Source organism: Protopterus annectens, chromosome 10.part0 (genome assembly GCF_019279795.1).
Source record: "Protopterus annectens isolate FY-2018-M chromosome 10.part0, PAN1.0, whole genome shotgun sequence".
NCBI classification, from domain to species: domain Eukaryota; kingdom Metazoa; phylum Chordata; order Ceratodontiformes; family Protopteridae; genus Protopterus; species Protopterus annectens.
Window position 1 is genome coordinate 421,923,833 of NC_056744.1, and position 25,554 is coordinate 421,949,386.

The 25,554-nt window shown below is 42.9% G+C and overlaps 2 protein-coding genes across 2 annotated transcripts in view; one reads left to right on the forward strand and one right to left on the reverse strand.

Moving 5' to 3' along the window:
* GLRX2 (glutaredoxin 2) overlaps window positions 1-526 on the reverse strand; it is a 161,126-nt gene extending 160,600 nt beyond the window's left edge. Inside the window, exon 1 of the mRNA XM_044085323.1 lies at window positions 453-526. The gene's annotated coding sequence lies outside the window, so the exon portion shown is untranslated. The remainder of the gene's footprint in view (window positions 1-452) is intronic.
* Window positions 527-944: 418 nt separating this feature from the next.
* UCHL5 (ubiquitin C-terminal hydrolase L5) overlaps window positions 945-25,554 on the forward strand; it is a 222,263-nt gene continuing 197,653 nt past the window's right edge. The window contains exon 1 of the mRNA XM_044086778.1: window positions 945-1,144. Within this exon, the coding sequence (XP_043942713.1) occupies window positions 1,069-1,144 (76 nt within the window). The 5' untranslated portion in view covers window positions 945-1,068. The remainder of the gene's footprint in view (window positions 1,145-25,554) is intronic.

Below are 25,554 nucleotides of genomic sequence, written 5' to 3' on the forward strand. Positions count from 1 at the left end.
TTCATCAAATATTAAGCTACTTATGTTACAAATTTAGGGATTAATGACGTCTGTGTTCCAACGTCTCTGTTTTTTTTTTGTTAGTAAAAAAACAAGGATTTTTTTTAGGAGGGGTCGAGAAAAATATCGAACCGAAATAATGTCATCCCTAAAAAAATAAAAGTCAGGTAATGTATGGCAGCAACTACAGTGTGAGGATACCAACAAACTTGTACAATATTCTCCTGCGTAAGTGTCAAAATATTAAGTCCTCTATCTTTAACTTGTTAATTGTATGTTCCTTTTCTTGATTAGGAAAAAAGCCAAATGTGAGAGAGTCATCACAACTGCATCCAACCGTCAAACTGAACATGCTTTACGAACTACACCAAATCTATCTAATAATAAAAGATACAATCCTATAACACGAGTTATCAATAATTGAAAACACAACGAATAGCCTTATCTCTTACAGAACTATCCAAGTTCACGTTTCTCAAAAATCCTCTCACCTTCGATTACAACCGGAACCATGTGAAAGCTAAACATAACCCGGAAGTTTATGTCTATAAGTGGAAAAAGCCTAGCTCAATTCACTAGTTACCTAAAAACAACCATAGTAACTGTCGGGATTTGTGAAGGGAACACGGTTTCCATTTTTATGTAGGTTTTAGAACAGATTTTGTAATTTAGTTTACTTATCTAGACCACTTTATCCTTCCTCAGACACACACACGGGTTTCTTATGAGCTGTAAAAAGAAAACAGACTTCCAACACAGAAAAAGCAAGGCTTGTAAATCAAACATGATATTATAAACATGACATATGTTTACACAAAAGCTGAATTGTTTACACTTTCTTTAAAACCACCATTAAATTGTGTTGTTTCAACTACGGTGTTTTAGACAAGTTTTCAGTGGGTCACTAAGGAAACATTGGATGAAAGCACGTGGGTCACCACCGCTAAGCCTGTCGGGAAGAAGGCGGAGTATTCAGGTGTATGGTGTGGGATTGCTGCGGGATAGGACTTGTTGCCGTTGATTTGGTTACTTTTTGAGGGTGTGGTGGTTATTCATCGGATTATAGACATGGCAGGCAGCGCGGGTGAATGGTGTTTGATGGAGAGTGACCCTGGTGTTTTTACAGAGCTCATCAAAGGGTTTGGTAAGTACTGCTCTAAACTAGCTTGAATGAGCTCTATAGTTTATTTGCTGGTTGTACACAGCTAAAGGACTAATAGGGGTTTCTGACAAATCTGGGGCCGTTCTTGGCTTTAAGGAGAAAATTGGTGATCTCTGGCTGCACACATATTTTATATTCTATGTATTGTTTAGGCCTGAGTTTTCCACCTGTCCACGTTGACTGTTACTGTAATCTATTCATGTCAGTCCACTTTGCACGTGCACTCGTCTCTTCTTTGTGTACTAGAAGAATGCCATTTTATAACTCTTATGTATATGTAGTGAAAAGGCAGTAACTCACATTTTGCTGTTATGCACAATTGCTGGGTATGAGTATTTAATCCGTAAAGATGTATGTATTGGGTGTTTCTGGAAGCACGTTTTGTTGCAGTACCATGGGTGTACTGATGTTTGTGTTTTTTGGCAATTTTATTGCGAATAAATTCGTTCTAATCAAAGTCTTGACATTGCTATTATGCCCGTTCCTTCAAGTGTATTGTACATTGTTTATGATTTTGTGTGTCTAGTTTCTTAACTTACCCTGAATGTATTGTCATATTTCATGTTCTGTGTTGATCGTACTTTTAAAATTTAATTTGATAAAAAAATACTGTTTAGTTCTCTAATTCATTTTATTTATTTGCATTTGTTGACCGGTATACTCCACTGGGTCGAGATGGCCCGTTTTCAGTGGAGGAGAACATATTTTACATTACATTATGATATTTACATATTTGTATGGTTACATTATGTTAGCTAATGAACAGTATTTAAATCAATGCATCAGGATAAACCAGATTGACAGAGAGAAAGCTGAATTAGATACATGTTTAACAGAACAAAATAAAAAGAGGTGTAGGAAGACGGTCCATTTTATGTTCTCCTGTCTCTTTGGAAATGTTTCATCTAGCCTCAGCGGAGGAGCTGTTCTTATCGTTTGTAGTTGCTAACCGTACACCAGCTTTCCAAGTCTCATTGATTTTTGGCTGTTATGTCTGTGAGGCTTGTAGTATTTTGCTTTGGTTAGGATTTCTGAAATTGCAATCGGCTACCTTTTATAAGGGGGAAACTGTGACTTAAGAGAAGTTGCTATGCTGTTAACAATATGATGAGAATTATGACGTAAGACGTTTTGATAGTGAAAGAGTGTCTACTCACTTATGCAAAAATACTGTTTTTTTACCTCTAAAAGGTATTTTGAGATTGCTGTTTGAATGTCGGCAGCACTAGGTATTACTAAAATGTCAGACTACGATATAGGATGCTTGCTTAGTATTCAATCTAGTGGTCTAGCACAATTGGTTTTTTGTTTTCTTTCTTTATAGGAGGAACAATTATGAGGTTAAGTTAGTCATACAGCTACAAGACTGAATCTTTTATTGTACCCATAGAGAGCTGTGGTTGGAGTGTTTGTGCCTCTTTCTCGCACCACACACGTGTATATGTGTGTGTGTGTATGTGTATATATATATATATATATATATATATATATGTGTATATATATATATATATATATATATATATATATATATATATATATATATATATAAAAAAACACAAGCCTATACTGATATTTGGCTACAACAGCTGCAGCAGAAGTACTAACCTGACTGATAAACTCTGCAGTTTCCCCACCACCAATCAGTAGGGACATGCAGGTGATGCAGGAAGTCATAATTAAGAATTGGAACATTTTTTCCAGCCAGGATGATCTAAAATCTGTTTTAGGTGAACAACCTACCTTCTTCTACAAAAAATCTTCTCCACTAAGAGCAAGTTTCGAAAACAGGAACTTGCCTTTTCTAATAGGAAAGCAGGATCTAACACAAGGACCCCCAGGCATGTTTACTTGTGGCCACTGTGTAGTTTGCCAACACATTTTAAGCTGCAGCTCTTACACCTTCCCACATTGCAACTACAAAGTTGTTTTTACGCAGCATATGTAGTGGGTGGTATATGCAGCTATATATGCAAAAGATGTTAACGGTTCTACATTGGGAAAACTTTGACGGATCTAAGGAACACCTGACCGCTATCTGCAAAAAGGATAGCACTAATGCACTAGGAAACCACAGCAGCAAATGCATGAATTTCTCTGGGTTTCAGTTCTTGGTATTGGAAAAACTCTATTTTTTGGTGAAAATGAAGGAACTTAAATGGCAGCTCCTGCTGGGAGCTGACTCAGCCCCTGGACTCGGTGAACATATTAATATTAAATGTGCACTGCGCTGGCTACGTTAAAAACTGAGTGGTTTTGTTTGGTTGCAAGACTACTCTAGGGGAACGGGTTTTGCTAGATGAATGACACTCTGAGTTGTGGACTTCTACATATTTCCTGGGCTGCTTTGGCAGTTTAAATATTGGATTTCAGCCCTAGTGCTTGCTTGGAGATTCCCCTATACTGACATTTCTGAATATCGTAAATTATTAAGGACGTTTTATTTTTGATTAGTTAAGTCACAATGATAATGTACCTTGTAATGCTGACTTTTCTTGGTCTTCGCAGCATTTTTTATGGGTTGGGTTATTTTATTGCTGAGTCATGATTGGCCCTTTGACATTGTATCTCTTTATTGATAGGTTAATATTTTTTGAATTACAGAATATTAAGTGTGTACAACTGATTACACTGCATTTATGTATTTGTTTCTGAAGAAGTTTTATCCATCAATAAAAGATGAAGGCGCTTAAGCACTAGTTCATCCTGCTTTGTTTTATTTTTTTTGTTTTATAGTTAGAAGTTCGTTTCTCGTGGTCAGGGTGTTTTTAAGTTATTTTATTATAGCTTATCTTCTTAATCTCGCAAGTTGTTGGTTATTTAGTAAAGATGTATCGCTAGATATAGCTAGATATATATATCTATATATAATATATATATTGTGTGTGTGTGTGTGTGTGTGTGTGTGTGTGTGTGTATGTATATATCTGTCTATCTATAATGTATGTATGTAGATATAGATTATATAAATCTTTAGGGCCGGATTTACGAAAGCTTTGCATGGAGTGCAAGAAGAGTGTAGGAGCTCACGGAGGCAAGATGTCTGCCGTGTGGTCCAGGTACAGCCGACAGGGGCGTGCACGAGTGCTGCTGAAGCTACTCTTGCACGGACAGTGTCATGGTATGCAAATTACCGCATTTGCTGCTGAAAGCTATGCAAATGAGCTAAATTTGCACTCCAGGAAACACTAACCTGTCCGTGGAAGATTACTGTTATCTGCAGAAATGTACTCCATTGGTAACGGAGTACTGTTCTGCAAATAGCTAAACGGAGCTATGACACAGCTCCAAATAAAGGATGCATACAGTTGAGGAAGCATGCCAATGGCCAAGTATAAGGCCATTTGCATTTATAAATGTTTAAAATTATTAAAATCTAATTTTTTTTCTCCGATGTTTAAGCGTAGCGCAGCACCGTGCAAATGTGTGGCGCTTTAAAGAAAGAACATAATTTTAAAAAATAGCCATTTTCACTAAAAAGCTTATCCTGCCATGCAGGTGAATGGCAGGCTGAAGACAACATGGCCACTGAGTAGTGGTTGCTAAGGTGGGGGAAGCTCAGTGTGAAAGATGTTACCATGCATTAGTAGGCAACCATGCATTAGTAGGCAATCCTATGCAAATGAGGATAAGGATGGTGAATCCCAATTTTCCCCAGCATGTGAGCCATGTCCCAAGAGTGTAAGTGTACGAGTAGGTGAGTAGTAGTGTAGAATATAGGTAACATCATGAGGGGGTGTGTCAGGCTGTAAGCTTATTGGAGCACAGTGTCTTGTTTTTGCCCTGAGTTGCTCGGGATTGCAAGAGGCGTGTCTACAGTTGTCCTTTTTGAAAGCCAGAAACCAAAGGTGTTCTCCATGAATATATATCACATTTCTTGCAAACGAAGAAGTAGTAGGAAGTTAACCAAGGAGAACTAGCAGAGCTGCCAGGTGAAATATATCAGAATCAGCCAATTACACAGGTAGCAGACTAGCCCAGCCTAGCACTTTAAACTCTGCTAACAGCATACTTCCCTGTTTTTTCCCCCAAGAACTCTGCAACACTACCATATACAAAGAGGGAAAGCTTAAAAACTTTTCAAGTCAGACAAAATGTTAGGGGCTGTTCTTGCTGTCATAAACCAACATGTGCAAGGTGCTGATGGTGGTGATGTTGTGAATGCTGCTGAGCAACCCACAGTGAGGAGACGAAGAGTGTACAGACCCAGGGTAACCTACCAGGGGCTACATGAGCTGGAGATAGTGGAGCACTATAGGGTGGACAGAGACCTCCTGCAGCAAATTGTTGAGCTGTGCCGGCCACACCTCACACACAGAACCAACAGAGTGGAACCCATCCCAGTGGATACCAAGGTATGTGTTGGCCTAGGAATACTAGCTTACAGGTACCTTCCAGCGACCAACTGGTGATATGATGGGGATTTCACAGGTATCAGCGTTCAGGGTACTCCACAAGTTCCTGGATGCCATGTCAGCGAGCACGTATATTTCCCCAATTCTCGTGAGGCATTGGCCAGCAGTATGCGACTTTTCCACCAAATAGCAGCATACCCTGAGGTAGTGGGTGCAATAGACTGCATGGACATGCACATTAGTGCACCACCCAGTGAGCGGGGTAGGCTCTAGATCAACCACAAGGGCATCCCCCTCCAACTGCCAGGTCGTGTGCGATGCCCAGGGCATAATAATGAATGTCACCAACAGCTTTAATGAGACAGAAAACAGGTACACACAAACTGACTTGGCACTTTCACCCGACTAGGACATCTTTAGAGTCAGTTAATAAAATATTAACAAGCCTTTATGAATAAAATTCAAATAACATTGTAGCCAATGAGCATTCAAATACAATACAATTTTAGTCAATTGTCTTGAGAGTTGACTCTCTTGCTGGTACAACAAACTTTCACTTGTCAAAAAGTTTGCCACACATACAACACAACATTTTACAATATACGATGTGTCTCAAAACATCCTTCCTTTGAAAATCCCTTGTATTTCTTTGTTGCAAAATTACAAACTTTTCAAATGCATAATACTTTGTGTTTTAATATAATGTATCATTAATGCCAGGCCATATGCTGGCTTCTAATCTAATTTGTCATAGGCATTCTCTAACTTCAAGCATGTTTTTGTAATTTCCACCAAAATCTTTAGTGTATAGTCTGTCAATGACAAAAAATATAAATTTCTTAGAATTTATGCAGTTCTTACTGTGGGTAAATAAAAATTAGTTGACTTCTTATTTTTTTATATCCCTGGTGTGTTCCAGTATTCTTTGTCTTAGTTTTCTTGTGGTCATTCCAATGTAATGCGCTGGGCAAGATAAGCAAGTAGCCACATATATGACCATATTCGTGTTACAATTGCAGTAACCTGGTCACATCAGGGACCTTCTATAATTACCAATTTGTACATAAGGACAGTCATTAATATATTTGCAAGCTTTACAATGTCCACATTTAGCCATCCTTGCAGGTTTTTGACTAATGGGTTTAGGTATTTTCTCCAGAAGTTCCTTGATGTTTACACCCCTGCTGTTTATAAATTTTGGGCCATCTCCTAAAATGTTTAACATATATGTGGAAAATATGTTGTGCCATCCTGTTTCAATAACTTCCTTCATTTTACCAGACATGGTGGTGTACTGCAACACCATGTCTGTCTGAATGTCATTGTGTTTATGTTGGTGTCCAGAGACCTTTCCCGTGTCTCTTGATTTGTGTAATAAAATAGGTTTAAAGTCTATTCCCCTTCTTTGAATAATGTCACGTTTAGTTGATATCAAGTCCATAGGATAGCCTCTTTCTGCAAATAAACCAATTAATCTGTCAACTTCTAAAATGTATCCTCGCTTACTATACCGGATGACCTAATCATCTGACCTTTTACTACCTTTTTCTTGGCATAATGTGGATGACAGCTCTCGTAATGTAAGAAGGTGTTACTATATGTCTTTTTCCTAAATAGACTTGATTCTATCCTCCCATCTCTAATATATAAATGCAAGTCCAAAAAATCAATCGAGCTTTTGTCAACCTTACTAGTGAACTTCAAAAAAGCTTTTGTCAACCTTACTAGTGAACTTCAAAAAAGTTGTAGTGTAGTTTGTCGGCTACAAAGTCATCCAGCTCGTCTCAAGAACCCTTCCGTAAAAATGTCATCCAAAAATCTTAAATAATCATTTTGGATGCATAAATAGATGTCAAAACATATTGGTCCTCCCAGTCAGCTAGTACCAGGTTAGCATAAATGGGAGCACATCTAGCACCCATTGCTACTCCCGTGCATTGTTTGTAAAATTCACCCTCAAAGTGAATATAGTTGTTTTCTAAGACCATCTACATTGTCAACCAGTAAACTTCTTTTTGCTTGGTGAATATGACTATATTTGGCTAAACTTCTAGAAAACCAGTCCAAACCTATGTCATGAGGTATTACTGAAAATGTGTGTTATCTGAACTGTAACAAACCAAAATTCCCCAGGGTCGTGTTTAGCAAGGTCCTGAGGCAGTCCAGACAATGCCAGGAGTCCTTTAGTATATGTGGTATGTAGTCAAGAGTGTTTTTGCTAACAATGTCAATGTATGCCGCCAAGGGTTCCGTTTTTGATCCTCTGGCTGCAACAGTTGGTCTAAAGGGAGGGTTGGTAATTTCCTTGTGTATCTTAGGAATACCTAACAGACTGGGCATAACTGGATGTTCTACTGACAAATAAGTGTATTCATCGTGGTTAAATTATTCCCTCGCAGAGGAAATCCCAAATTTGCCAGTCAATCTTTGTATATGCCCTCTGAACATCAAATTTAGACACCAATTCATAGTTGTCAGAATCTTGCAATATATTCTGCATGTTCCATGAATAGTCTGTATTTGATATTATAACCACCCCACCTCCCTTGTCTGATTTCATGACCCTGTATTGGCTATTGGTTGAATGTTCCTTTAAACAGAATTCTTCTGCAGAATTCTTCTGTAGATGTCAGGTTTTTGTGGGTGTACAACCTTGTTTATAGGTTCATAGGTTCATACTAGGCTATCTGCCCTAGGGCATTTATAAGCCTAGCCAGAGTGTGTTAGGCTTTCGCCACCCATTTTAAATGAATTTTGCTATGCCCTTTATCGAAGTTAGTATACTGTGCCTCTGTCTAACAGTGACACAGAAGTGATACCCAGGGTAAACCTACTGTCTCCCATCCACTCCTCTAGAGTCAATGAGGGACTCTGCCTAACCTGGACTGGGATTTTATTCCAGAGTGAAGGGAGCCTCTGGGTTATGAATCTGTCCCTTCAGCATGTCTTTATTTATTTCAGTGCTGAGGTTCAAGTCTCTCGAGCACGTAGCTCGATGGGATTTGGATTTTCTGAGGTGCAGAATGTCCATTTAATTCCGGGTTGGACATGGCACAGATCGCCTATGAGCAGGCGGTATGCCACTGAGTAGAGCTGGAGTTTCTTTAACCGGGCATCATATGGCATCTGTTTGAGCCCTTTGATCCTCTTGGTGAGGTACTTTTGGGGTCTTTCCAGTTGCTGCAGGTGTCTGGTAAGGTACATTCCAAGAGGGGCATTGTACTCAATTATGGGCCTGATGAGTAAAGAGGCACTATGACCTTCCCTGAGCTAGATGTGAATCCCTTCATGATTAGGTGGGCTATATAAAATGTTTTTCTAACTACTTTGGCCACGTGGTTGTCAAATGAGAGATTGCTATCAACTTGGGTCCACAGGTCCCTAATTACTTCTTCCGTACTTAATAGATTACCACCTATGTGGTAATTTGTGGGCGCTTTGTTTTTTGCCAAAGTGGATGACTATACACTTTTTGGCGTTTAGCTTGAGGCCATGGCTCTGGCACCAGTTGTCTGTTTCTATGAGGCCCTTTTGTAGGATGCTTGTGTCAGCTGGAGAGTCTATTATGGCGCCCAGTTTGCAGTCATCTTCGAACTTGGTCAGCCACAGTCCTTCTGTGTTAGCCTATACCTCCAAGAAATATATACCGAACAAGAGAGGTCCCAGGACTGAGCTTTGTGGGATGCCACTTGTAACTGGTTTGGAGTCTGACATGGCTCCAGCAATTCTAACCATGTGGGTTCTGTCCTTGAGCCAGTTTGCAACCCATCTAGTGACATAGGGGTTTATATTTAAGCTGGTGAGCTTGTCTATAATGCCAGAGTGGGGTATTGTATTGAAGGCTTTTGCAAGGTCCAGGTAGGCTGTGTGGACCACCTTCCCCTCGTCAATGGCCTTGGTGACTGTTTCAAAGAAATCAACCTGGTTTAAGAGGCAGGATTTGCCCTTAAAGCTGAACTGGGTAGGATCCAGTGTCTGTAGGTCCCAAATATCTTTATGAGGTCCATGATGATCCTTTCCTTAGCTTTGCAGACCAAGCTAGTCAAGCTTATGGGGCGGTAGTTTCCAGGATCTGTTGAGGCACCACCTTTGTGGAGAGGGACCACTGTTGCTCTACGCCACTCTTTGGGTACATATCCTGTAGTAAGGCTGAGATTGAACAGTAGTTTTATGTTTGGGTTTAGTTCTTCTTGGAATTCATGTAGGACGCAGCCCAGGACACCGTCTGGTCCCACTGATGCTGTGTTTTTTGCTTTGGAGAGGGCGGCTCTTAGCTGAGCATCTGAGATGTCAGGGGGGGCAGCACTCTGCTGGGATAGATATTTGCCCTTTTGGTGGGGAAGGGGGGGGGGAGAAGTTTGTGCTGAACCTGTCAGCTAGGATGTTGGCAAGGTCTGTGGGTTCGGTGTATTTTTTATCATTTTGGACTAATTCTGAGCATATCTGGGAATTCCCACCCAGGTTCCTAACATAACTAAAGAAAGCCTTGTGATTATCCTTTGTGTCCTGTGCAATTTTTCTCTCGAAGCTGGCCTTAGACGATTTTATGAGTGCCCGTAGTTTTTTTGCTAATACTGATCAGAGATGCCTTCCCTTTATGGGATTTTGCTCTATCATGTGTCTTCGTTTTATTTGGGATTGCATGATCCATGCATTCCTGAAGGTGTTCATAGAATGCGTTTATAAAGATTCTGCGGTCTGGGCCGTATTTTCCACAGTCCCGGGGGCTTTGAAGGATTCCACCTCGGTTTTGAGGATTGTGAAATTTGCTTTAGAGAAGTTTTTTTCACTGTGGTTTTCTGGGCAGGGGCTGGGGTCGGGATGTGAATATCTAGTGAGATTAGTTTATGGTCTGATCTTACCAGTGAGGGATACACTTCTGGTCTGGAGCATAGAGTCCCCATGTTGGTGATGATCAGGTCCAGTATGTTTTCCCCTCTTGTGGGAGTGGCATCAAGTTGTTCCATAGCATTTGAGTTTATAAATTCTAGGAACCTTTGGGCTAGGGTGTTGGAGCTAGAGTAATGCTCCCAGTCTATGTTAGGGTAGTTGAAGTTGCCCAATATAATGGTGTTTGGAGAGACCTTCATATTTTCCAGTGTTCTCGGGAAGGCCGAGTGGGGTTCCTGGGTTTGGGAGGGTGGTCTGTAGAAGGCTATAAACTGGAAGGCAGTTTTACACACTGTTAGTTGCACATGGATAGTCTCTGATGCTTCGTGCTGTGTCACCAACCTGGAGGTGTGGGTATCTTTGACGAATATTGATACTCCCCCTCCTTTTGTGGTTCTGTCCAAGTTTTGGGGCCGAAAAACATGGTATGAGGTGTAACCTGGTAGTGCTGGGGTGCCCTTGGGAGCCTTGAACCAGGTTTCTGTTACTGCACAGATATCGATGTTCTTCATTCTAAGGAGAGTTTCGAGTGCATGCATCTTGGTTTAGACTTCTGGCGTTGAGTAGCATTACTCCTAGTTTCTTATCCCTTGTGATACCTATGGAGGAGGGTTTGTCTTTTGAGCCTTGCCTAAAAAAGGCACTAAGGGGGTGGCAAGAGCCTTTGCCAATATCCGAAAGCCCAGGGGTGACAGGTGCAAGCCGTCCCTAGCGAAGCATCGTGGCTTGTCGAGCATGTCAACCCAGGCAGACAGGCATTGGATCTCCTTTGAATGACACTAATACTTAAGCCATTTGTTGAAATTGATCGTATTGTCTTCATATTGTGGCATCATTCTTGGTGAGGGTAAGATGCTACTCAAGGTCAGGGTCATACTGGCTTGGGCTACATGCTCAGAGAGCTCCTCTGTCTCTCTCCATGTAGTCCAGGAAGATACGTCTCAGGTCATTCACACCAGCATGGACAATGACTTGAGTCATATTTGTGCTTGCCTTGGAGTGACCTGAGTGCTTATGTGGCGGATCCTAGCGCCCGACAGGCAGTTCACCGTGACCTTCTCCTTGTTCACCCTGGTGAGCGGGACGTCAGTGTGCCTGACGATAGTCACCTATTACAAGTTTATCAAGTGTGTTGTTTAGCCTTAAGGGCTGTGGCTGTTCGGCACACTGGCTTTGTGAGCTATGTGTTGCATGGGTTTTGTTTCCGTCACTCTTCTCATCTGGGAGATGCATAGACGTTGAAAAAGTTAGTACCAAGGGATTATATGGTAGAATAAATAAACTACTCCTCTTAACTGTTATAGTCTGCATCTCTTTCAGCATTAGGTTTGTTCATTAAGTATAGCTTTAGGTTTAGTTGTATAGTGTATAATTTCAAATTAATTAGCTTGCTTATATTATATTTAAAATTAGGTACATAAGAGCATCCTTTTTTCATCAAACTCAAATGTCTATCAAATTATCAAATCTGAATAGTTGTAAATGTTGATAGAGCCATCACCAATAATAGATGGACCTTCATGATTGTCCATGTTTTATCTGGATTATGCTGTATCCTGCCCTCTGAAGAGGCATATGAGTAACCTCCCCCCAGGCCTATGCAGACAGATAACAGCAGGCCAGGCAGTGTGATGTGGGTTGGGTAGTCTATGAAGTCACAAAGTAATATGCGTGTAATTGGAAGCTAAGGTCTGTAGTACAGTGTTATGCCTCAAGCCAGTCCGAAAGGCAACAGTACAGACTGAAATGGCGTACCTGACATAACACATTGTGTCAGGTGTATCCCTCATCCTATGTACACCCACAGTAACAATCAGGTGTGCCCCCCCCCGGTAGAAATGTACAAATAATAGCTGTCCCCCCTCTATGTAGAAATGTTGATAAGTCTATGCAAATTGACTCAAGGAAGCCCCGCAGGCACAGCATGCTTCCTGTCAATGTACAACACAAAGGTGAGCCCTGAAGTAAAAACCAACTTGATTTTTCACACACATGTAGTATATATGCCCATAGTGGGCATGCTCACACACTTTAGCAAATTTCAGTCAGCAACATACTGAAAAGTCATACTGGGCATGCTCACAGACTTGGGCTATGTCTGAGTACAGCAGTGGGCCACACATATCTGGCAGTTGCAGTTCTTACTCCAGACACTTGTCACTATTCACCAATCCTGCCTTGTGCACACAGTGATATGAAAACAGACCCATGTAATATATTGGACCCCTGTCATAATCAAACTATGTACTACAAGTGCTTAAGTTGTATAGTGAGAGTGAAAATGCAAAGATAATCATTAAATCTCCGATCAGTATCATCAAGAAACAATGAGCACTCCTAACATTATCCAAGCCATGTTCTGGCAAAAATACTGCCAAAGAGTCCATGGAGAACCATGAAGCTTTCTTTTGCTATGTCATAAATAATGTAAACTCATACATGTTCTGAGTCAGTGCGAAGTGTAAATGAATACATGTGCATGACTGACATTGCCAACATCTTGTCAGACAGGTTCTTGCATATTTACCCCCCTCTCACTGACAAAAGGGCCCATTACCATACCTGGAGATTGTGAAAACCCAGAAATCACATATACAGTGGTTAAACAGCTCTATCCAAACCTAAAAACACGGCGTCTATGGGATGACATGGTTTCCCTGGCTGTGTCATAGATTAACTCTAAAACAAACTGACCCTGCACCTGAACAGTCTGAGACTCACCCTCTGTATAGGATATGAAACAGTTGAATGGGTTACAGCAACGTTAAGTACACTCCACAAGTTTCGGTGCACAACAGACCATGGGAACTATAGTCTTATAAGCCTAATAAGCCTGATCTGCAAGGCCATGGAGTCCATCATTATGGAACTCCTAAACGGAGCTATTGGGAGCCTACAAACACCCAACCCTACCCATTGCGGTTTGGTCAGGGGCAGATCATGGTTCCTAAACCTGCTTGACTGTTTTCAAGGCAGCCACCCAGGACATACATCAATGAAATGAGCTCCACATGGCCTACATAGACCTTGAACAGCCCTTTTCCAACATCCCACACGCATGTCGTATCCACAAAATCAACAACCTGTGCATAAACACGTATGACTGACATTGCACGAGAATTGTGGTCTCCTGTTGAAGCTGGTAACAACTGCTGTCCCCCGTGGCTCAGTCCTAGGACCCCTCCTGTCTGGTGTATACTTTTCTTCAGAAGTACAGTGTAACACACAAGGGCTATGTTTAGCAAAGTTTGTGGATGACTGCAAAAAGGTTGTCATAATCGATGTTTGGGACAACAGACATATCCTTAAAAAGGGTCTCTGTCAGACAGATGATGTCAAAATTATGGCCTCCAGCTGCAGTCATACAAATACCACATAGTTGCCAACACCCTAAATATGGAGGTAATAATAAGGGATCTATGGACACGTGGATAGTCATCTCTACTTCCAGAAACACATTCACAAAGTGGTTAGAAAATCATGCTGTGTGTTCCCACAAGTTGCCAAGGTCTTTGCATGTAGATCAAAGGAGGTTCCCTCTACTCATCAGTCATCGGACACATCAGAGAGTATCACGGCACACTTGCGATGAATCTGACTAGGCACCTTCAGCAGCTGGAAAGACCACTGAAGTACTTCAACAAGAGGATTACTGGCCTCAAATAGTTGCCCCAGGCAACAAGACTTAATTTAACTCTATCTGTACTCTGCATACTGTCTACTCAGACTATCTCTGCCCAACAGACAGGTCCATGTCCAATGCAGAACTGATGTACATGCGCTATCTGAAGTAAACCCAAGCTCACTGTGCCACATGCTCTAGGGATATCATCATCATTATCACAACAATAAATAGAACATGTTGGAGGGATATATTACTAACTCTCAGACTTCCCTTGCTTTGGAACAGGCTCCCAACCTATATTAAGCTGAGTCCCTAACTGACACTCTTCCATAGGAGCCTTGATGAGTGTATGTGAAACTGAACTGTCACACCATGGATCACTTCATCAGCTCTACTACATAGAGGCGTAGGGAACTAACCCCATGTGTGGTGATAGCTGCACACTCTGGCCATACTATATATATATATATATATATATATATATATATATATATATATATATATATATATATAATGTGTGACAGGGAGCCATCCAGGACTGTCCCACCCAGCACACATCCCAGTGGCACAAAAGACATGAGGTGCACATCTCCCCCACTGTACACAACAGCCACCAGTATCTGTAAGCATTACAGTGTATGTGGTCCATGTGCCTGCTGTACAACATGACTGTACAATAAAGTACACATCTACTATCTGTAGACCTGTACCTGTCACATAGGTTCATAGGTATGTAGTATCTTCACAAAGGCATATATTAGCCTAGGCAAGTTGTGCAGCATTTACCACCCCATTGGGTAGTCTACCAATCTCTTGTTCTAATAGTTAGTACCCTAAGCCCCTTTCTAGTGGGGCTGCTGATGTGATGCCTGGCGTGAATTGTCTGTTACCCATCCACTCATCAAGGTTCCTATTAACGAATGTCAGTGGGGGCTCTGTATGATGTACATTGGGACTCTGTTCCACAGTAAGGCAAGTGTCCGGGATGGTACTCTATCCCACCAGGATGTTGTATTCATTGCTGTGATGAGGTTCATATCCCTGGAGTGTGTAATGCAACTCAATTTTGTTATCCGTAGATGGAGCATGCCATGTGTTGGACATGGCTCTGTATGTTAGGCAGAGTGTGCCTCTGAGTAGGTGGTATGAGACAGAGTACAGATTTAGTTTTACCAGTTGTGTTGCATAACACAACTGTTTGAGGCCAGTAATCCTCTTGGTGAGGTACCTCTGTGGTCTTTACAGATTCTGGACATGCTTAGTTGAGTACATCCAAAATGGTGCATTGTACACTCTGGATCTGATGACTTGAGAGTAGAGGGCCACCACTACCTCTCTTGATCCTGATGCAAACCCTTTGTTGATTAGGTGGGCCACATAGGATTTCCCAACCACTTTGGCAACATGGTTGTCAAAGGAAAGATTACTATCTACTTGTGTCCCCAGATCCCTTATTACCTTGTCAGTTTTAAGGGGGTAACACCTATGTGGTAGTTTGTGGGTACTTTGTTTTCACCAAAGGGGATTACTATGCATTCTTCGACATTGAGCTTGAGGCCATGATTCTGACACCACACATCTGTCTCATAGTCCCTTCTGGAGAATATTTGTGTCGTCTGGGGAATCTATTAAGGCAAACGCATTACAGTTCCCAGCAAACTTAGTCAACCACAACCCTCCTGTGTTGGCATGTACTTTTAAGAAGCCTATATCCAACAGGAAGGACCCCAGGACTGAACCCTGAGGGACACTAGTTGTTACCGGTGTAGAGTCTGACATGTAGCCAGCAGCTCTTAATTTGTGGGATCTATCTGTGAGCCAGTTTGCAATCTATCTTGTGATGTACGGATTCATGCCCAGGTTGGTGAGTTCATCTATGATGCCTGACTGGGGAATGGTGTCAAAGGCCTTAGCGAGGTATAGGTAGGCTGTGTAGAGCTCACTTCAATCATCTGTAGCCTGGGTAACTGTCTCAAAGAAATCCACCCAGTTCAGGAGGCGTGATCTGCATTTGACAGGTGCAACTAACCATAGGCAAAACTGCTATACAACTGGTAGCATGTTCATAGGTTCATACTAGGCTATCTGCCCTGGGGCAATTATAAGCCTAGCCCGATTCTGTATGGCTTACGCCACCCCTTGAGTTGAGTATACTGTGCCCTTTTTAAGGTTTAGTTTACTGTGCCTCTGTCTAATAGTGACACGGGAGTAATCCCTGGGACAAACCTATGATCCCCCATCCACTTATCGAGATTCTTCTTGAAGAGATTCACTGTGGTGCTCTGCCTCACATGAACTGGAATTCTATTCCAGAGCAAAGGGAGCCTCTGGGTTATGAACCTGTCCCTCCAGCAAGTTCTATTTATTTCTGTGCTGAGGTTCAAGTCCCTCGAGCATGTGGCTCTCTGGGATTTAGATTTACTGAGGTGGAGCATGTCCATTAATTCTGGATTTGACATAGCTTTGTATGTCAGGCATAGGTCGCCTCGAAGTAGGTGGTATGCTCCTGAGTAGAGCTGGAGTTTTTTTAACTGAGCAGCATATGGCATCTGTTTGAGACCCTTGATCCTCTTGGTGAGGTACTTTTGGGGTCTTTCTAATTGCTGCAGGTGTCGGGTAAGGTACATCCCAAAAGGGGCATTGTATTCTACGATGGGCCTGATGGATGAATAAAGGGGCACGATTACCTCTCTTGATCTAGATGTGAAACCCTTCATGATGAGGTGGGCTATGTAGAAGGTCTTTCTAACCACTTTGGCAATGTGGTTTTCAAAGGAGAGATTGCTATCAACTTGGGTCCCCGGGTCCCTAATAACTTTTTCTGTACTTAATGGGTTTCTGCCTATGTGGTAATTTGTGGGCACATTGTTTTTGCCAAAGGGTATGACTATACATTTTTTGGCATTTAGCTTTAAACCATGGCGCTGGCACCAGTTATCTGTCTCTGTGAGACCTTTTTGAAGGATGTCTGTGTCGGCTGGAGAGTTGATTATGGCGCCCAGTTTGCAGTCGTCTGCAAACTTGGTGAGCCGTAGTCCTCCCACGTTTGCCTGTACCTCGGAAAAGTATATACCGAACAAGAGTGGTCCCAGGACAGAACCCTGTGGGATGCCACTTGTGACCGGTTTCGAGTCTGACATGGCTCCAGCAACTCTCACTCTGTGTGGGTTCTGTCTTTGAGCCAGTTTGCGACCCATCTTGTGACATAGGGGTTTATATTTAAGCTGGATAGCTTATCTATGATCGAGTGGGGTATTGTGTCTAATGCCTTTGCAAGGTCCAGATAGGCTGTGTGGACTACCTTCCCTTCATCTATGGCTTTGGTGACTGTTTCAAAGAAGTCAACCAGGTTCAAAAGGCAGGATCTGCCCTTGACAAAGCCGAACTGGGTAGGATCTAGTGTCTGTAAGTCCCCAATGTCTTTGTTTATGAGCTCCATGACGATCCTCTCCATAGCCTTGTAGACTAAGCTAGTCAGGCTTATGGGGCGATAGTTTCCAGGGTCCGTAGAGGCTCCACCTTTGTGGAGTGGGACCACTGTTGCTGTACACCATTCTGTGGGCACATATCCTGTAGTGAGGCTGAGATTGTATAGCTGTTTTATTTGAGGGATTAGTTCCTCTTGTAGTTCATGTAGGACGCAACCTGGGACGCCATCTGGTTCTATGGAAGCAGTGTTTTTTGCTTTGGAGAGGGCAGCCTTCACTTGAGCATTTGAGATGTTTGGGAGGCAGCCCTCTGCCGGGATAGATACTTGCTCTTTTGGGGGGGAGGGGGTGGAGAAGTTTGCATTGAACCTGTCTGCCAGGATATTGGTGATTGTCTGTGGGTTCAGTGTATTTTTTGTCGTTTAGAATCCACTCGGAACAAGTCTGGGAGTTGCATCCCAGGTTTCTAACATAACTGAAAAAAGCCTTATAATTGTCTTTGGTGTCCTGTGCAATTTTTCTCTCGAAGCTGGCCTTGGAGGATTTTGAGGGATCGTATTTTTTTGCTAGTACTGATCAGAGATGCCTTCCCTATTAGGGATTTTGCTCTATCATGTAGTAGCTTCCTCCTTCTGTTGTACAGTTTATTTATGGCAGGGGTCCACCAGACTGGATGCCTGCCTTTGGATGATTGGGTCTTGGTTTTGTTTGGGATAGCATGATCCATGTATTCCTGGAGATGTCCGTAGAATGCATTTATATAGGATTCTGCAGTTTGGGCTGTATTTTCCACTGGCCCTGGGGCCTTGAAGGATTCCACTTCGGTTTTGAGAAGTTCGCTTTTGAGAAGTTTTTCACTGTGGTTTTCTGGGCTGGCGGTGGGGTCGGGATGTGGAAATCAGTGAAATTAATTTATGGTCTGATCTTACCAATGAGGGATATACTTATGGTGTGGAGCATAGAGTCCCCATGTTTGTAATGATTAGGTCTAGTATGTTGTCCCCTCTTGTGGGAGTGGTGACTAGTTGTTCCATAGCATTTGAGTTTATAATTTCCAGGAATCTTTGGGCTAAGGTGCTGGGGCTTGAGTAGTGCTCCCAGTCAATGTTTGGGTAGTTGAAGTCGCCCAATATAATGGTGTTTGGAGAGATCTTCATGTTCTCCAATGTTTTCAGGAAAGCCGAATTGGATTCCTGACTTTGAGAGTGTGGTCTGTAGGATGCTATAAACTGAAAAGCAGTCTTGCTCACTGTTAGTTGCACACTGACGGTCTCCGATACTTCGTGCAATGCCACTAACTTGGAGGTGTGGATATCCTTGATTAAATATGGAAACTGCCCCTCCTTTTGTGGTTCGGTCCAGGTTTTGGGGCCGAAAAGCATGATATGAGGTATAGCCTGGTAGTGCTGGGGTGCTCTCTGGAGCCTTGAACCAGGTTTCTGTCACTGCACAGATATCGATGTTCTCCATACTGAGGAGAGCTTCGAGTGCATGCATCTTGAGGTTAAGACTTCTGGCGTTTAGCAGCATTACCCTTAGTTTTTTGTTCCTTGTGCTGTCTATGGGTGTGGGTTTGACTTGAGCCTTGCCTAAAAAAGGCACTTTGGGGGTGGCAAGAGCCTTTGCCAATATCCGAAAGCCCAGTGATGACAGGTGCAAGCCGTCCCTAGCGAAGCAACGTGGCTTGTCGAGCATGTCATCCCAGGCTGACAGACACTGGATCCCCTTTGAATGACACCAAAATTTTAGCCAATTGTTAAAATCGATCATTTTGTCTTTGTACTGTGATATCATTCTAGGTAAGGGTAAGATGCTGCTCAAGGTCAGGGTCATACCAGCCTGGGCTACATGATCAGAGAGCTCCTCTGTCTCTTTTCATGTAGTCCAGGGAGGTACGTCTCAGGTCATTCACACCAGCATGTACAATGACTGAGTCATATTTGTATTTGCTTTGGAGTGACCTGAGTGCTTGCGTTATGTGTCTGATCCTAGCACCCAGCAGGCAGCTCACCGTGACCTTCTCTTTATTCAGCCTGGTGAGCGGGACGTCAGTGTGTTTGACAATAGTCACCTATAACAAGAGTATCAGGTGTGTTATTCAGCCTTAAGGGCTGTGGCTGCTTGGCACACTGACTTTGTGGGTTATGTGTTGTGTGTGTTTTGTTTTGAGGTAGCGTTTGCTTGGATGTCTGCTTTGGAGGTTTCTGTTGCTTGGGTAGATTTTTATTTAGAGCCTCCGAGTATGTTTTTGTGTATTTATGTGCTTGGTTCGCTGATGTGGTGGGACTATGTGATACTGGAATTGTGTTTGAGGTTACCTTCTCTTCCTGACTGGTTACACCAGTTTTGAGATGAGAGAGCTCAGCCTCCAGTTTGGCTAAATAGTTGCATCTCTCACATATATTTGAACCTGTTTGGAGGAGGAGAGGTTGTCCGTGTACATGAGACAGTTGTAACATTGCCTCAAAATTCCCAGATTCACCAGCTGGACTGGAAAGGAAACCATTGACTGATCTTTGGACATGCTAGAGTAATAGGGAAACTGAATTTAAGATGGACCAATAGAGGACAGGGTAATCATGGAGAGTATGAGAGTAAGTAGTGCTTATGGTTTAATAGTGCTAACTTGTAGGATTACTTCATTGGACCAGTGAAGGGCCTTAGAATGAGAATATGGTGTTTTAAATTGAGAGATAGAGCAGTTCTAAGGGAAAAAGTGAAGAGCAGACTTTGTGGAGCCAGGAATACTTTAAACCCAATTAGGCGGCGCTGCCCGCTGTTGTGCTATGCTCAAAAACGCGCAAAAGAGGGTTTTAAGAGAGGAAGATGAATGAGTTTTGGAATTGACCGAAAATGGCCAATAAAACTACAGTTTCAAGTCGGTAACCACTCCCACAGGGGCAGGGAGGCTGCTCAATGTTTTTCACTGCCACTGATCAACAGAGAGACTTTCCGTTAGCCCAAGCAAAAAATGGCCTCACAGAAACTTACAAACAGTTCAAGAACAGCAAGCCTGTAACTGAACTTTTTTAAATCTCAGAAAAGTGGGGAAAAAAGCAAGATTTTTTTGTTTTTTCAGAGATAAGAGGTTAACGAGTATCAACAAGTTATAACTGTGCAGTAAATGGCCCCACACAAGAGTGCTAGGCCAAAGACAGATAAAATGCAAGTTTTGAGAAAAAAACAATTTTAAAAATAAGTGCAAACAGGAAATTCAGTAAACAGCTCTAGGTTGTGCTCTAAATACAGTTACTAATGCAGAAATCAAATTTAACAAGCCAGAAAATGCTCAAAATAGGCGGCTATGCAGAAAAACTTAGCAAATAAACAGAGGAAAAATACAGACCACCCTCCCAATCTCAGGAACCCCACTCAACCTTCCTGAAGACATTGGAGGATATGAATGCATCACAAAATACCATCATACTGGGAGACTTCAACTACCCAAACATAGATTGGGTACATTATTCTAGCCCTAGCACTCTAGCCCAAAGGTTCTTGGAATTCATAAATTCAAATGCAGTGGAACAGCTAGTCACCTCTCCCACTAGGGGAGATAATATACTAGACCTGATAATCGCAAACATGGGGACAAAATGCTCCACACCGGAGGTATACCCCTCACTAGTGAGATCTGACCACAAACTAATCACCCTGGATATACATATCCCACCTCCACCCCCAGCACACAAAAGACCACAGTGAAAAACTTCTCAGAAGCAGACTTCACTCTTCTTAAGACTGAGATGGTATCCTTTAAGCCCACTGGGCCAGTGGATACCACATCCCACAATGCCGAATCCTTCACAAATGCTTTCTATGGACATTTCCAAGAATGCGTGGATCATGCAATCCCAAATAAATCCAAGTCCCTCTCCACCAAAGGCAAGCGTCCTGTCTGGTGGACCACAGCCATTAACAAATTGTATAACAAAAGAAGGAAGCTACTGCACGACAGAGCAAAATCCCATAAAGGGAAGACATGTCTGATCAACACTAGCAGAAAACTACATTCTCTTATAAAAACATCCAAGGCCAACTTTGAGAGAAAAATCGCTAAGGACACTAAAGATAACCACAAAGCCTTCTTCAGCTATGTTAGAAACCTGGGCGGAAACCCTCAGATATGCTCTGAGTTAGTTCACAACAAAAAAAATACACTGAACCCACAGATATTGCCAACATTCTGGCTGACAGGTTCAGTGCAAATTTCTCCCCTCCCTCTCCCCCAAAAGAAGAAATACTTATCGCAGCTGAATGTAATCTCCCTGTCATCTCAGATGTTCAAGTGAGAGCCGCCCTCAACAAAGCTAAAAACACAGCATCAATGGGACCTGATGGTGTCCCGGGTTGCGTGCTACGTGAACTCCAAGAAGAGCTAAACCCGCACACAAAAATGCTATTTAACCTTAGCCTTACTACAGGATATGTACCTGAACACTGGCGTACAGCAACAGTGGTCCCACTCCACAAAGGGGGTACCTCTACAGACCCTGGGAACTACCGTCCCATAAGCTTAACCAGCCTGGTCTGCAAAGCTATGGAAAGAATCATCATGGAACTCCTAAACAGAGACATTGGGGACCTAAAGACACTTGACCCCACCCAGTTTGGCTTTGTGAAGGGCAGATCCTGCCTTTTGAACCTGGTTGACTTTTTCGAAACGGTCACTAGAGCCATTGATGAGGGCAAAGCAGTCCATACAGCCTACCTGGACTTGGCTAAGGCCTTCGACACAATACCCCACTTAGGCATCATAGATGAGCTCAACAGCTTAAACGTAAACCCTTATGTCACTAGATGGGTTGCAAACTAGCTAAAGGACAGAACCCATAAAGTTAAAATCGCTGGAGCAATGTCAGACTCAAAGCCAGTCACAAGTGGTGTCCCACAGGGCTCTGTCCTGGGACCCCTCTTGTTCGGCATTAATTTCTCAGATGTTAAAGCAAACATGGGAGGGTTGTGGCTGACAAAGTTCGCAGATGACTGCAAACTAGGCGCCGTATTCGATACACCAGCGGACGTGTACATCCTACAAAAAGGCCTCACAGAAACGGACTACTGGTGCCGGAGCCATGGCCTTAAACTAAATGCCAAATAATGTATAGTCATCCCCTTTGGGAAAAACAAAGTACCCACAAATTATCACATAGACAGCAACCCACTGAGTACGGAAAAAGTAATCGGAGACCTAGGGACCCAAGTCGACAGCGACCTCTCATTTGACACCCACGTTGCCAAAGTGGTTAGAAAAACATTCTACCTTGCACACCATATCATGAAAGGATTCACATCCAGATCCAAGGATGTCATTGTACCCCCATACTCCTCCCTCATCAGACCCATGATTGAGTATAATGCCCCATTTGCTATGTACCTCACCCGGCATTTGCAACTGCTAGAGAGACCACAAGTACCTCCCCAAGAGGATCAAGGGTCTCCAACATGTGTCTTATTCTGCCAGACTAAAGAAACTCCAGCTCTATTCAGTAGCATACCGTCTGCTCAGAGGTGATCTCTGCCTGACGTACAAGGCCATGTCCAATCAGGAACTGATGGACATGCTCCACCTCAAAAAAATCCAAATCCATCAGAACCACGAGAGCTAAAGACTTAAACCTCGGTACAAGTATGAATAGGATATGCTGGAGGGATAGATTCATAACCCGGTGGCTTCCCATGCTCTGGAACAAGATCCCAGTTTTAGACAGAGCCCCTCACTGACTCTCTTCAAGAGAAATCTTGATGAGTGGATGGGAGATCGTAAGTTTACCCCAGGGGTCACATCTGTGTCACTACTAGAAAGGGGCACAGTATTCTAAATCTATTCTGTGCATTTGTGTACCATTTCATGGGGTGGCGAAAGCCACATCACTATGGCTAGGCTTACAAATGCCCCAGGGCAGATAGCCTAGTACTAAACTATGAAATATACAGACCCGACTGATATTGCCAACATCCTGGCAGATAGGATCAGTGCTAACTTTACCCCCTCTCACCCATCTCTATACCGGAAGAATGCAAAGTTGCAGTCATCACGGCTGCACAGGTAAAAACCACTCTCCAAAGCCAGGAACACAGCATCCATGGGACCAGATAACATCCCAGGCTGCGTTCTACACGAACTGGCACCACACCCAAGTACCATGTTCAGTCATAGTCTCACCTCAGGCTTTGTGCCTGCTGAATGGCGCACAGCGACTTTTATCCCACTACACAAGAGGGGAGCCACCACGCACCCTGGGAACTAGTGCCCCATTAGCCTGATGAGCCTGGTCTGCAAGGCCATGGAACGTATCATCATGGAACTTATAAACAAAGGCATTGGCAATCTCCAAACTCTAGACCACAACCATTTTGGGTTTGGAAGAGGCAGATCATGTCTCCTAAACCTGATAAGACTTCTTCAAAGCAGGCACCAAAGCTGTAGACAAGGGTAAGGTGGTTCACACAGCCTATCCAGATCTTGCCAAGTCTTTTGACACCGTCCCCCACTCTAGAATTTATAGATAAACTCACTAAACTAGGTATAAATCCCTATGTCACAAGATGGGTTGCCAACTGGCTCACTGACGGAACCCATGGATGCTGTGTTCCTGGCTTTGGAGAGTGGTTTTTACCTGTGCAGCCGTGATGACTGCAGCTTTGCATTCTTACTGTGAAAGTAGCAGACTCCAAGTCCAACTTCAGACCAGTGGAGTACCACAGGGTTCAGTCCTGTCCTGTTTGGTATCTACTTCCCTGAAGTACAGGCTAACACAGAAGGTCTTTGGCTAATGAAGTTCCCAGATGACTGCAAACTAGGAGCCATAATTGAGACTCCTAACTATGTGGATATTCTACAAAAGGGCCTCACTGAAACAGATGCCTGGTGTCAAAGCCATGGCCTCAAGCTCCATGCCAAAAAGTGCATTGTCATCCCATTTGGTAAAAACTCTGTACCCATGAACTACAACATAGGCGGTAGTATACTTAACACTGAAAGTGTGATTTAAGAGACCTTGGGAAACAGGTGGTCAGTAGACTCTCCTTTGATAATCACATCACCACAGTAGTCGGGAAATCCTTCTACGTGGCACACCTCTTCACAAAAGGTTTCTCATGCAGAAAAAAGGAGGTCATTGTTCCCCTCTACTCGTCACTCATTAGATCCATTAGTGTACAATGCTCCTTTTGGTATGTACTTCACAAGACATCTACAACAACTGGAAAGCCTGCAGAAATACCTCGCAAAGAGGATTAGCAGCCTCAAATACATGCCCTACACAGACTGTCTCAAAACACTCAGCTTTACTCTGTCGCATATCGCCTACTTAGAGGTGATCTCTGCCTAACATACAAAGCTATGTCAAACACAGAGCTGTTGGACATGCTGCACTTAAAGAAATCCCAATCTCTCCGAACTTCGGCCCCAAAACCTGGACCAAAGTACAAAAGGAGGGAGTGTATTCATTTTCATAAAGGATACCCACACCTCCAGGTTAGTGGCACAGCATGAGGCCTTGGAGACTATTCAAGTGCAACTAACAGTGGGCAAAGCTGCTTATCAGATTGTAGCCTGCTACAGATCACCTACCTTGTCTCCGGATCCTCACTCAGCATTCCTGAGAACACTGGAAAATATATAAAGGTCCTACCAAACACCATGATATTAGGAGATTTCAACTACCCAAACATTGACTGGGAGAATTACTCAAGTACAAACTCCTTTGCCCAGTGCTTCCTAGAGTTTGTAAACTCAAACACCCTGGAACAGCTGGTCACCATGCCCACTAGAGGTGACAACCTACTGGACCTGATCATCACCCACATGGGGGATCAGTGTTCCACACCAGAGGTAAACCCCTCGATGGTAAGATCAGATCATAAAGTAATCACAGTGGACATCCACATCCCGACCCCACTCCCAGTCAAGGAAACAACTGTGAAAAACTTTTCAAAAGCAAACTTCACACTTCTCAAGACTAAGTGGAAAGTTTCAAAGCCCCCTTGCTACAGGATAATGCTATCCAATCTGCAGAATCCTTTACAAGTGCATTATATGAGCATCTACAGGGATGCATGGATCGAGCCATCCCGAGTAAAACCAAGACTCAC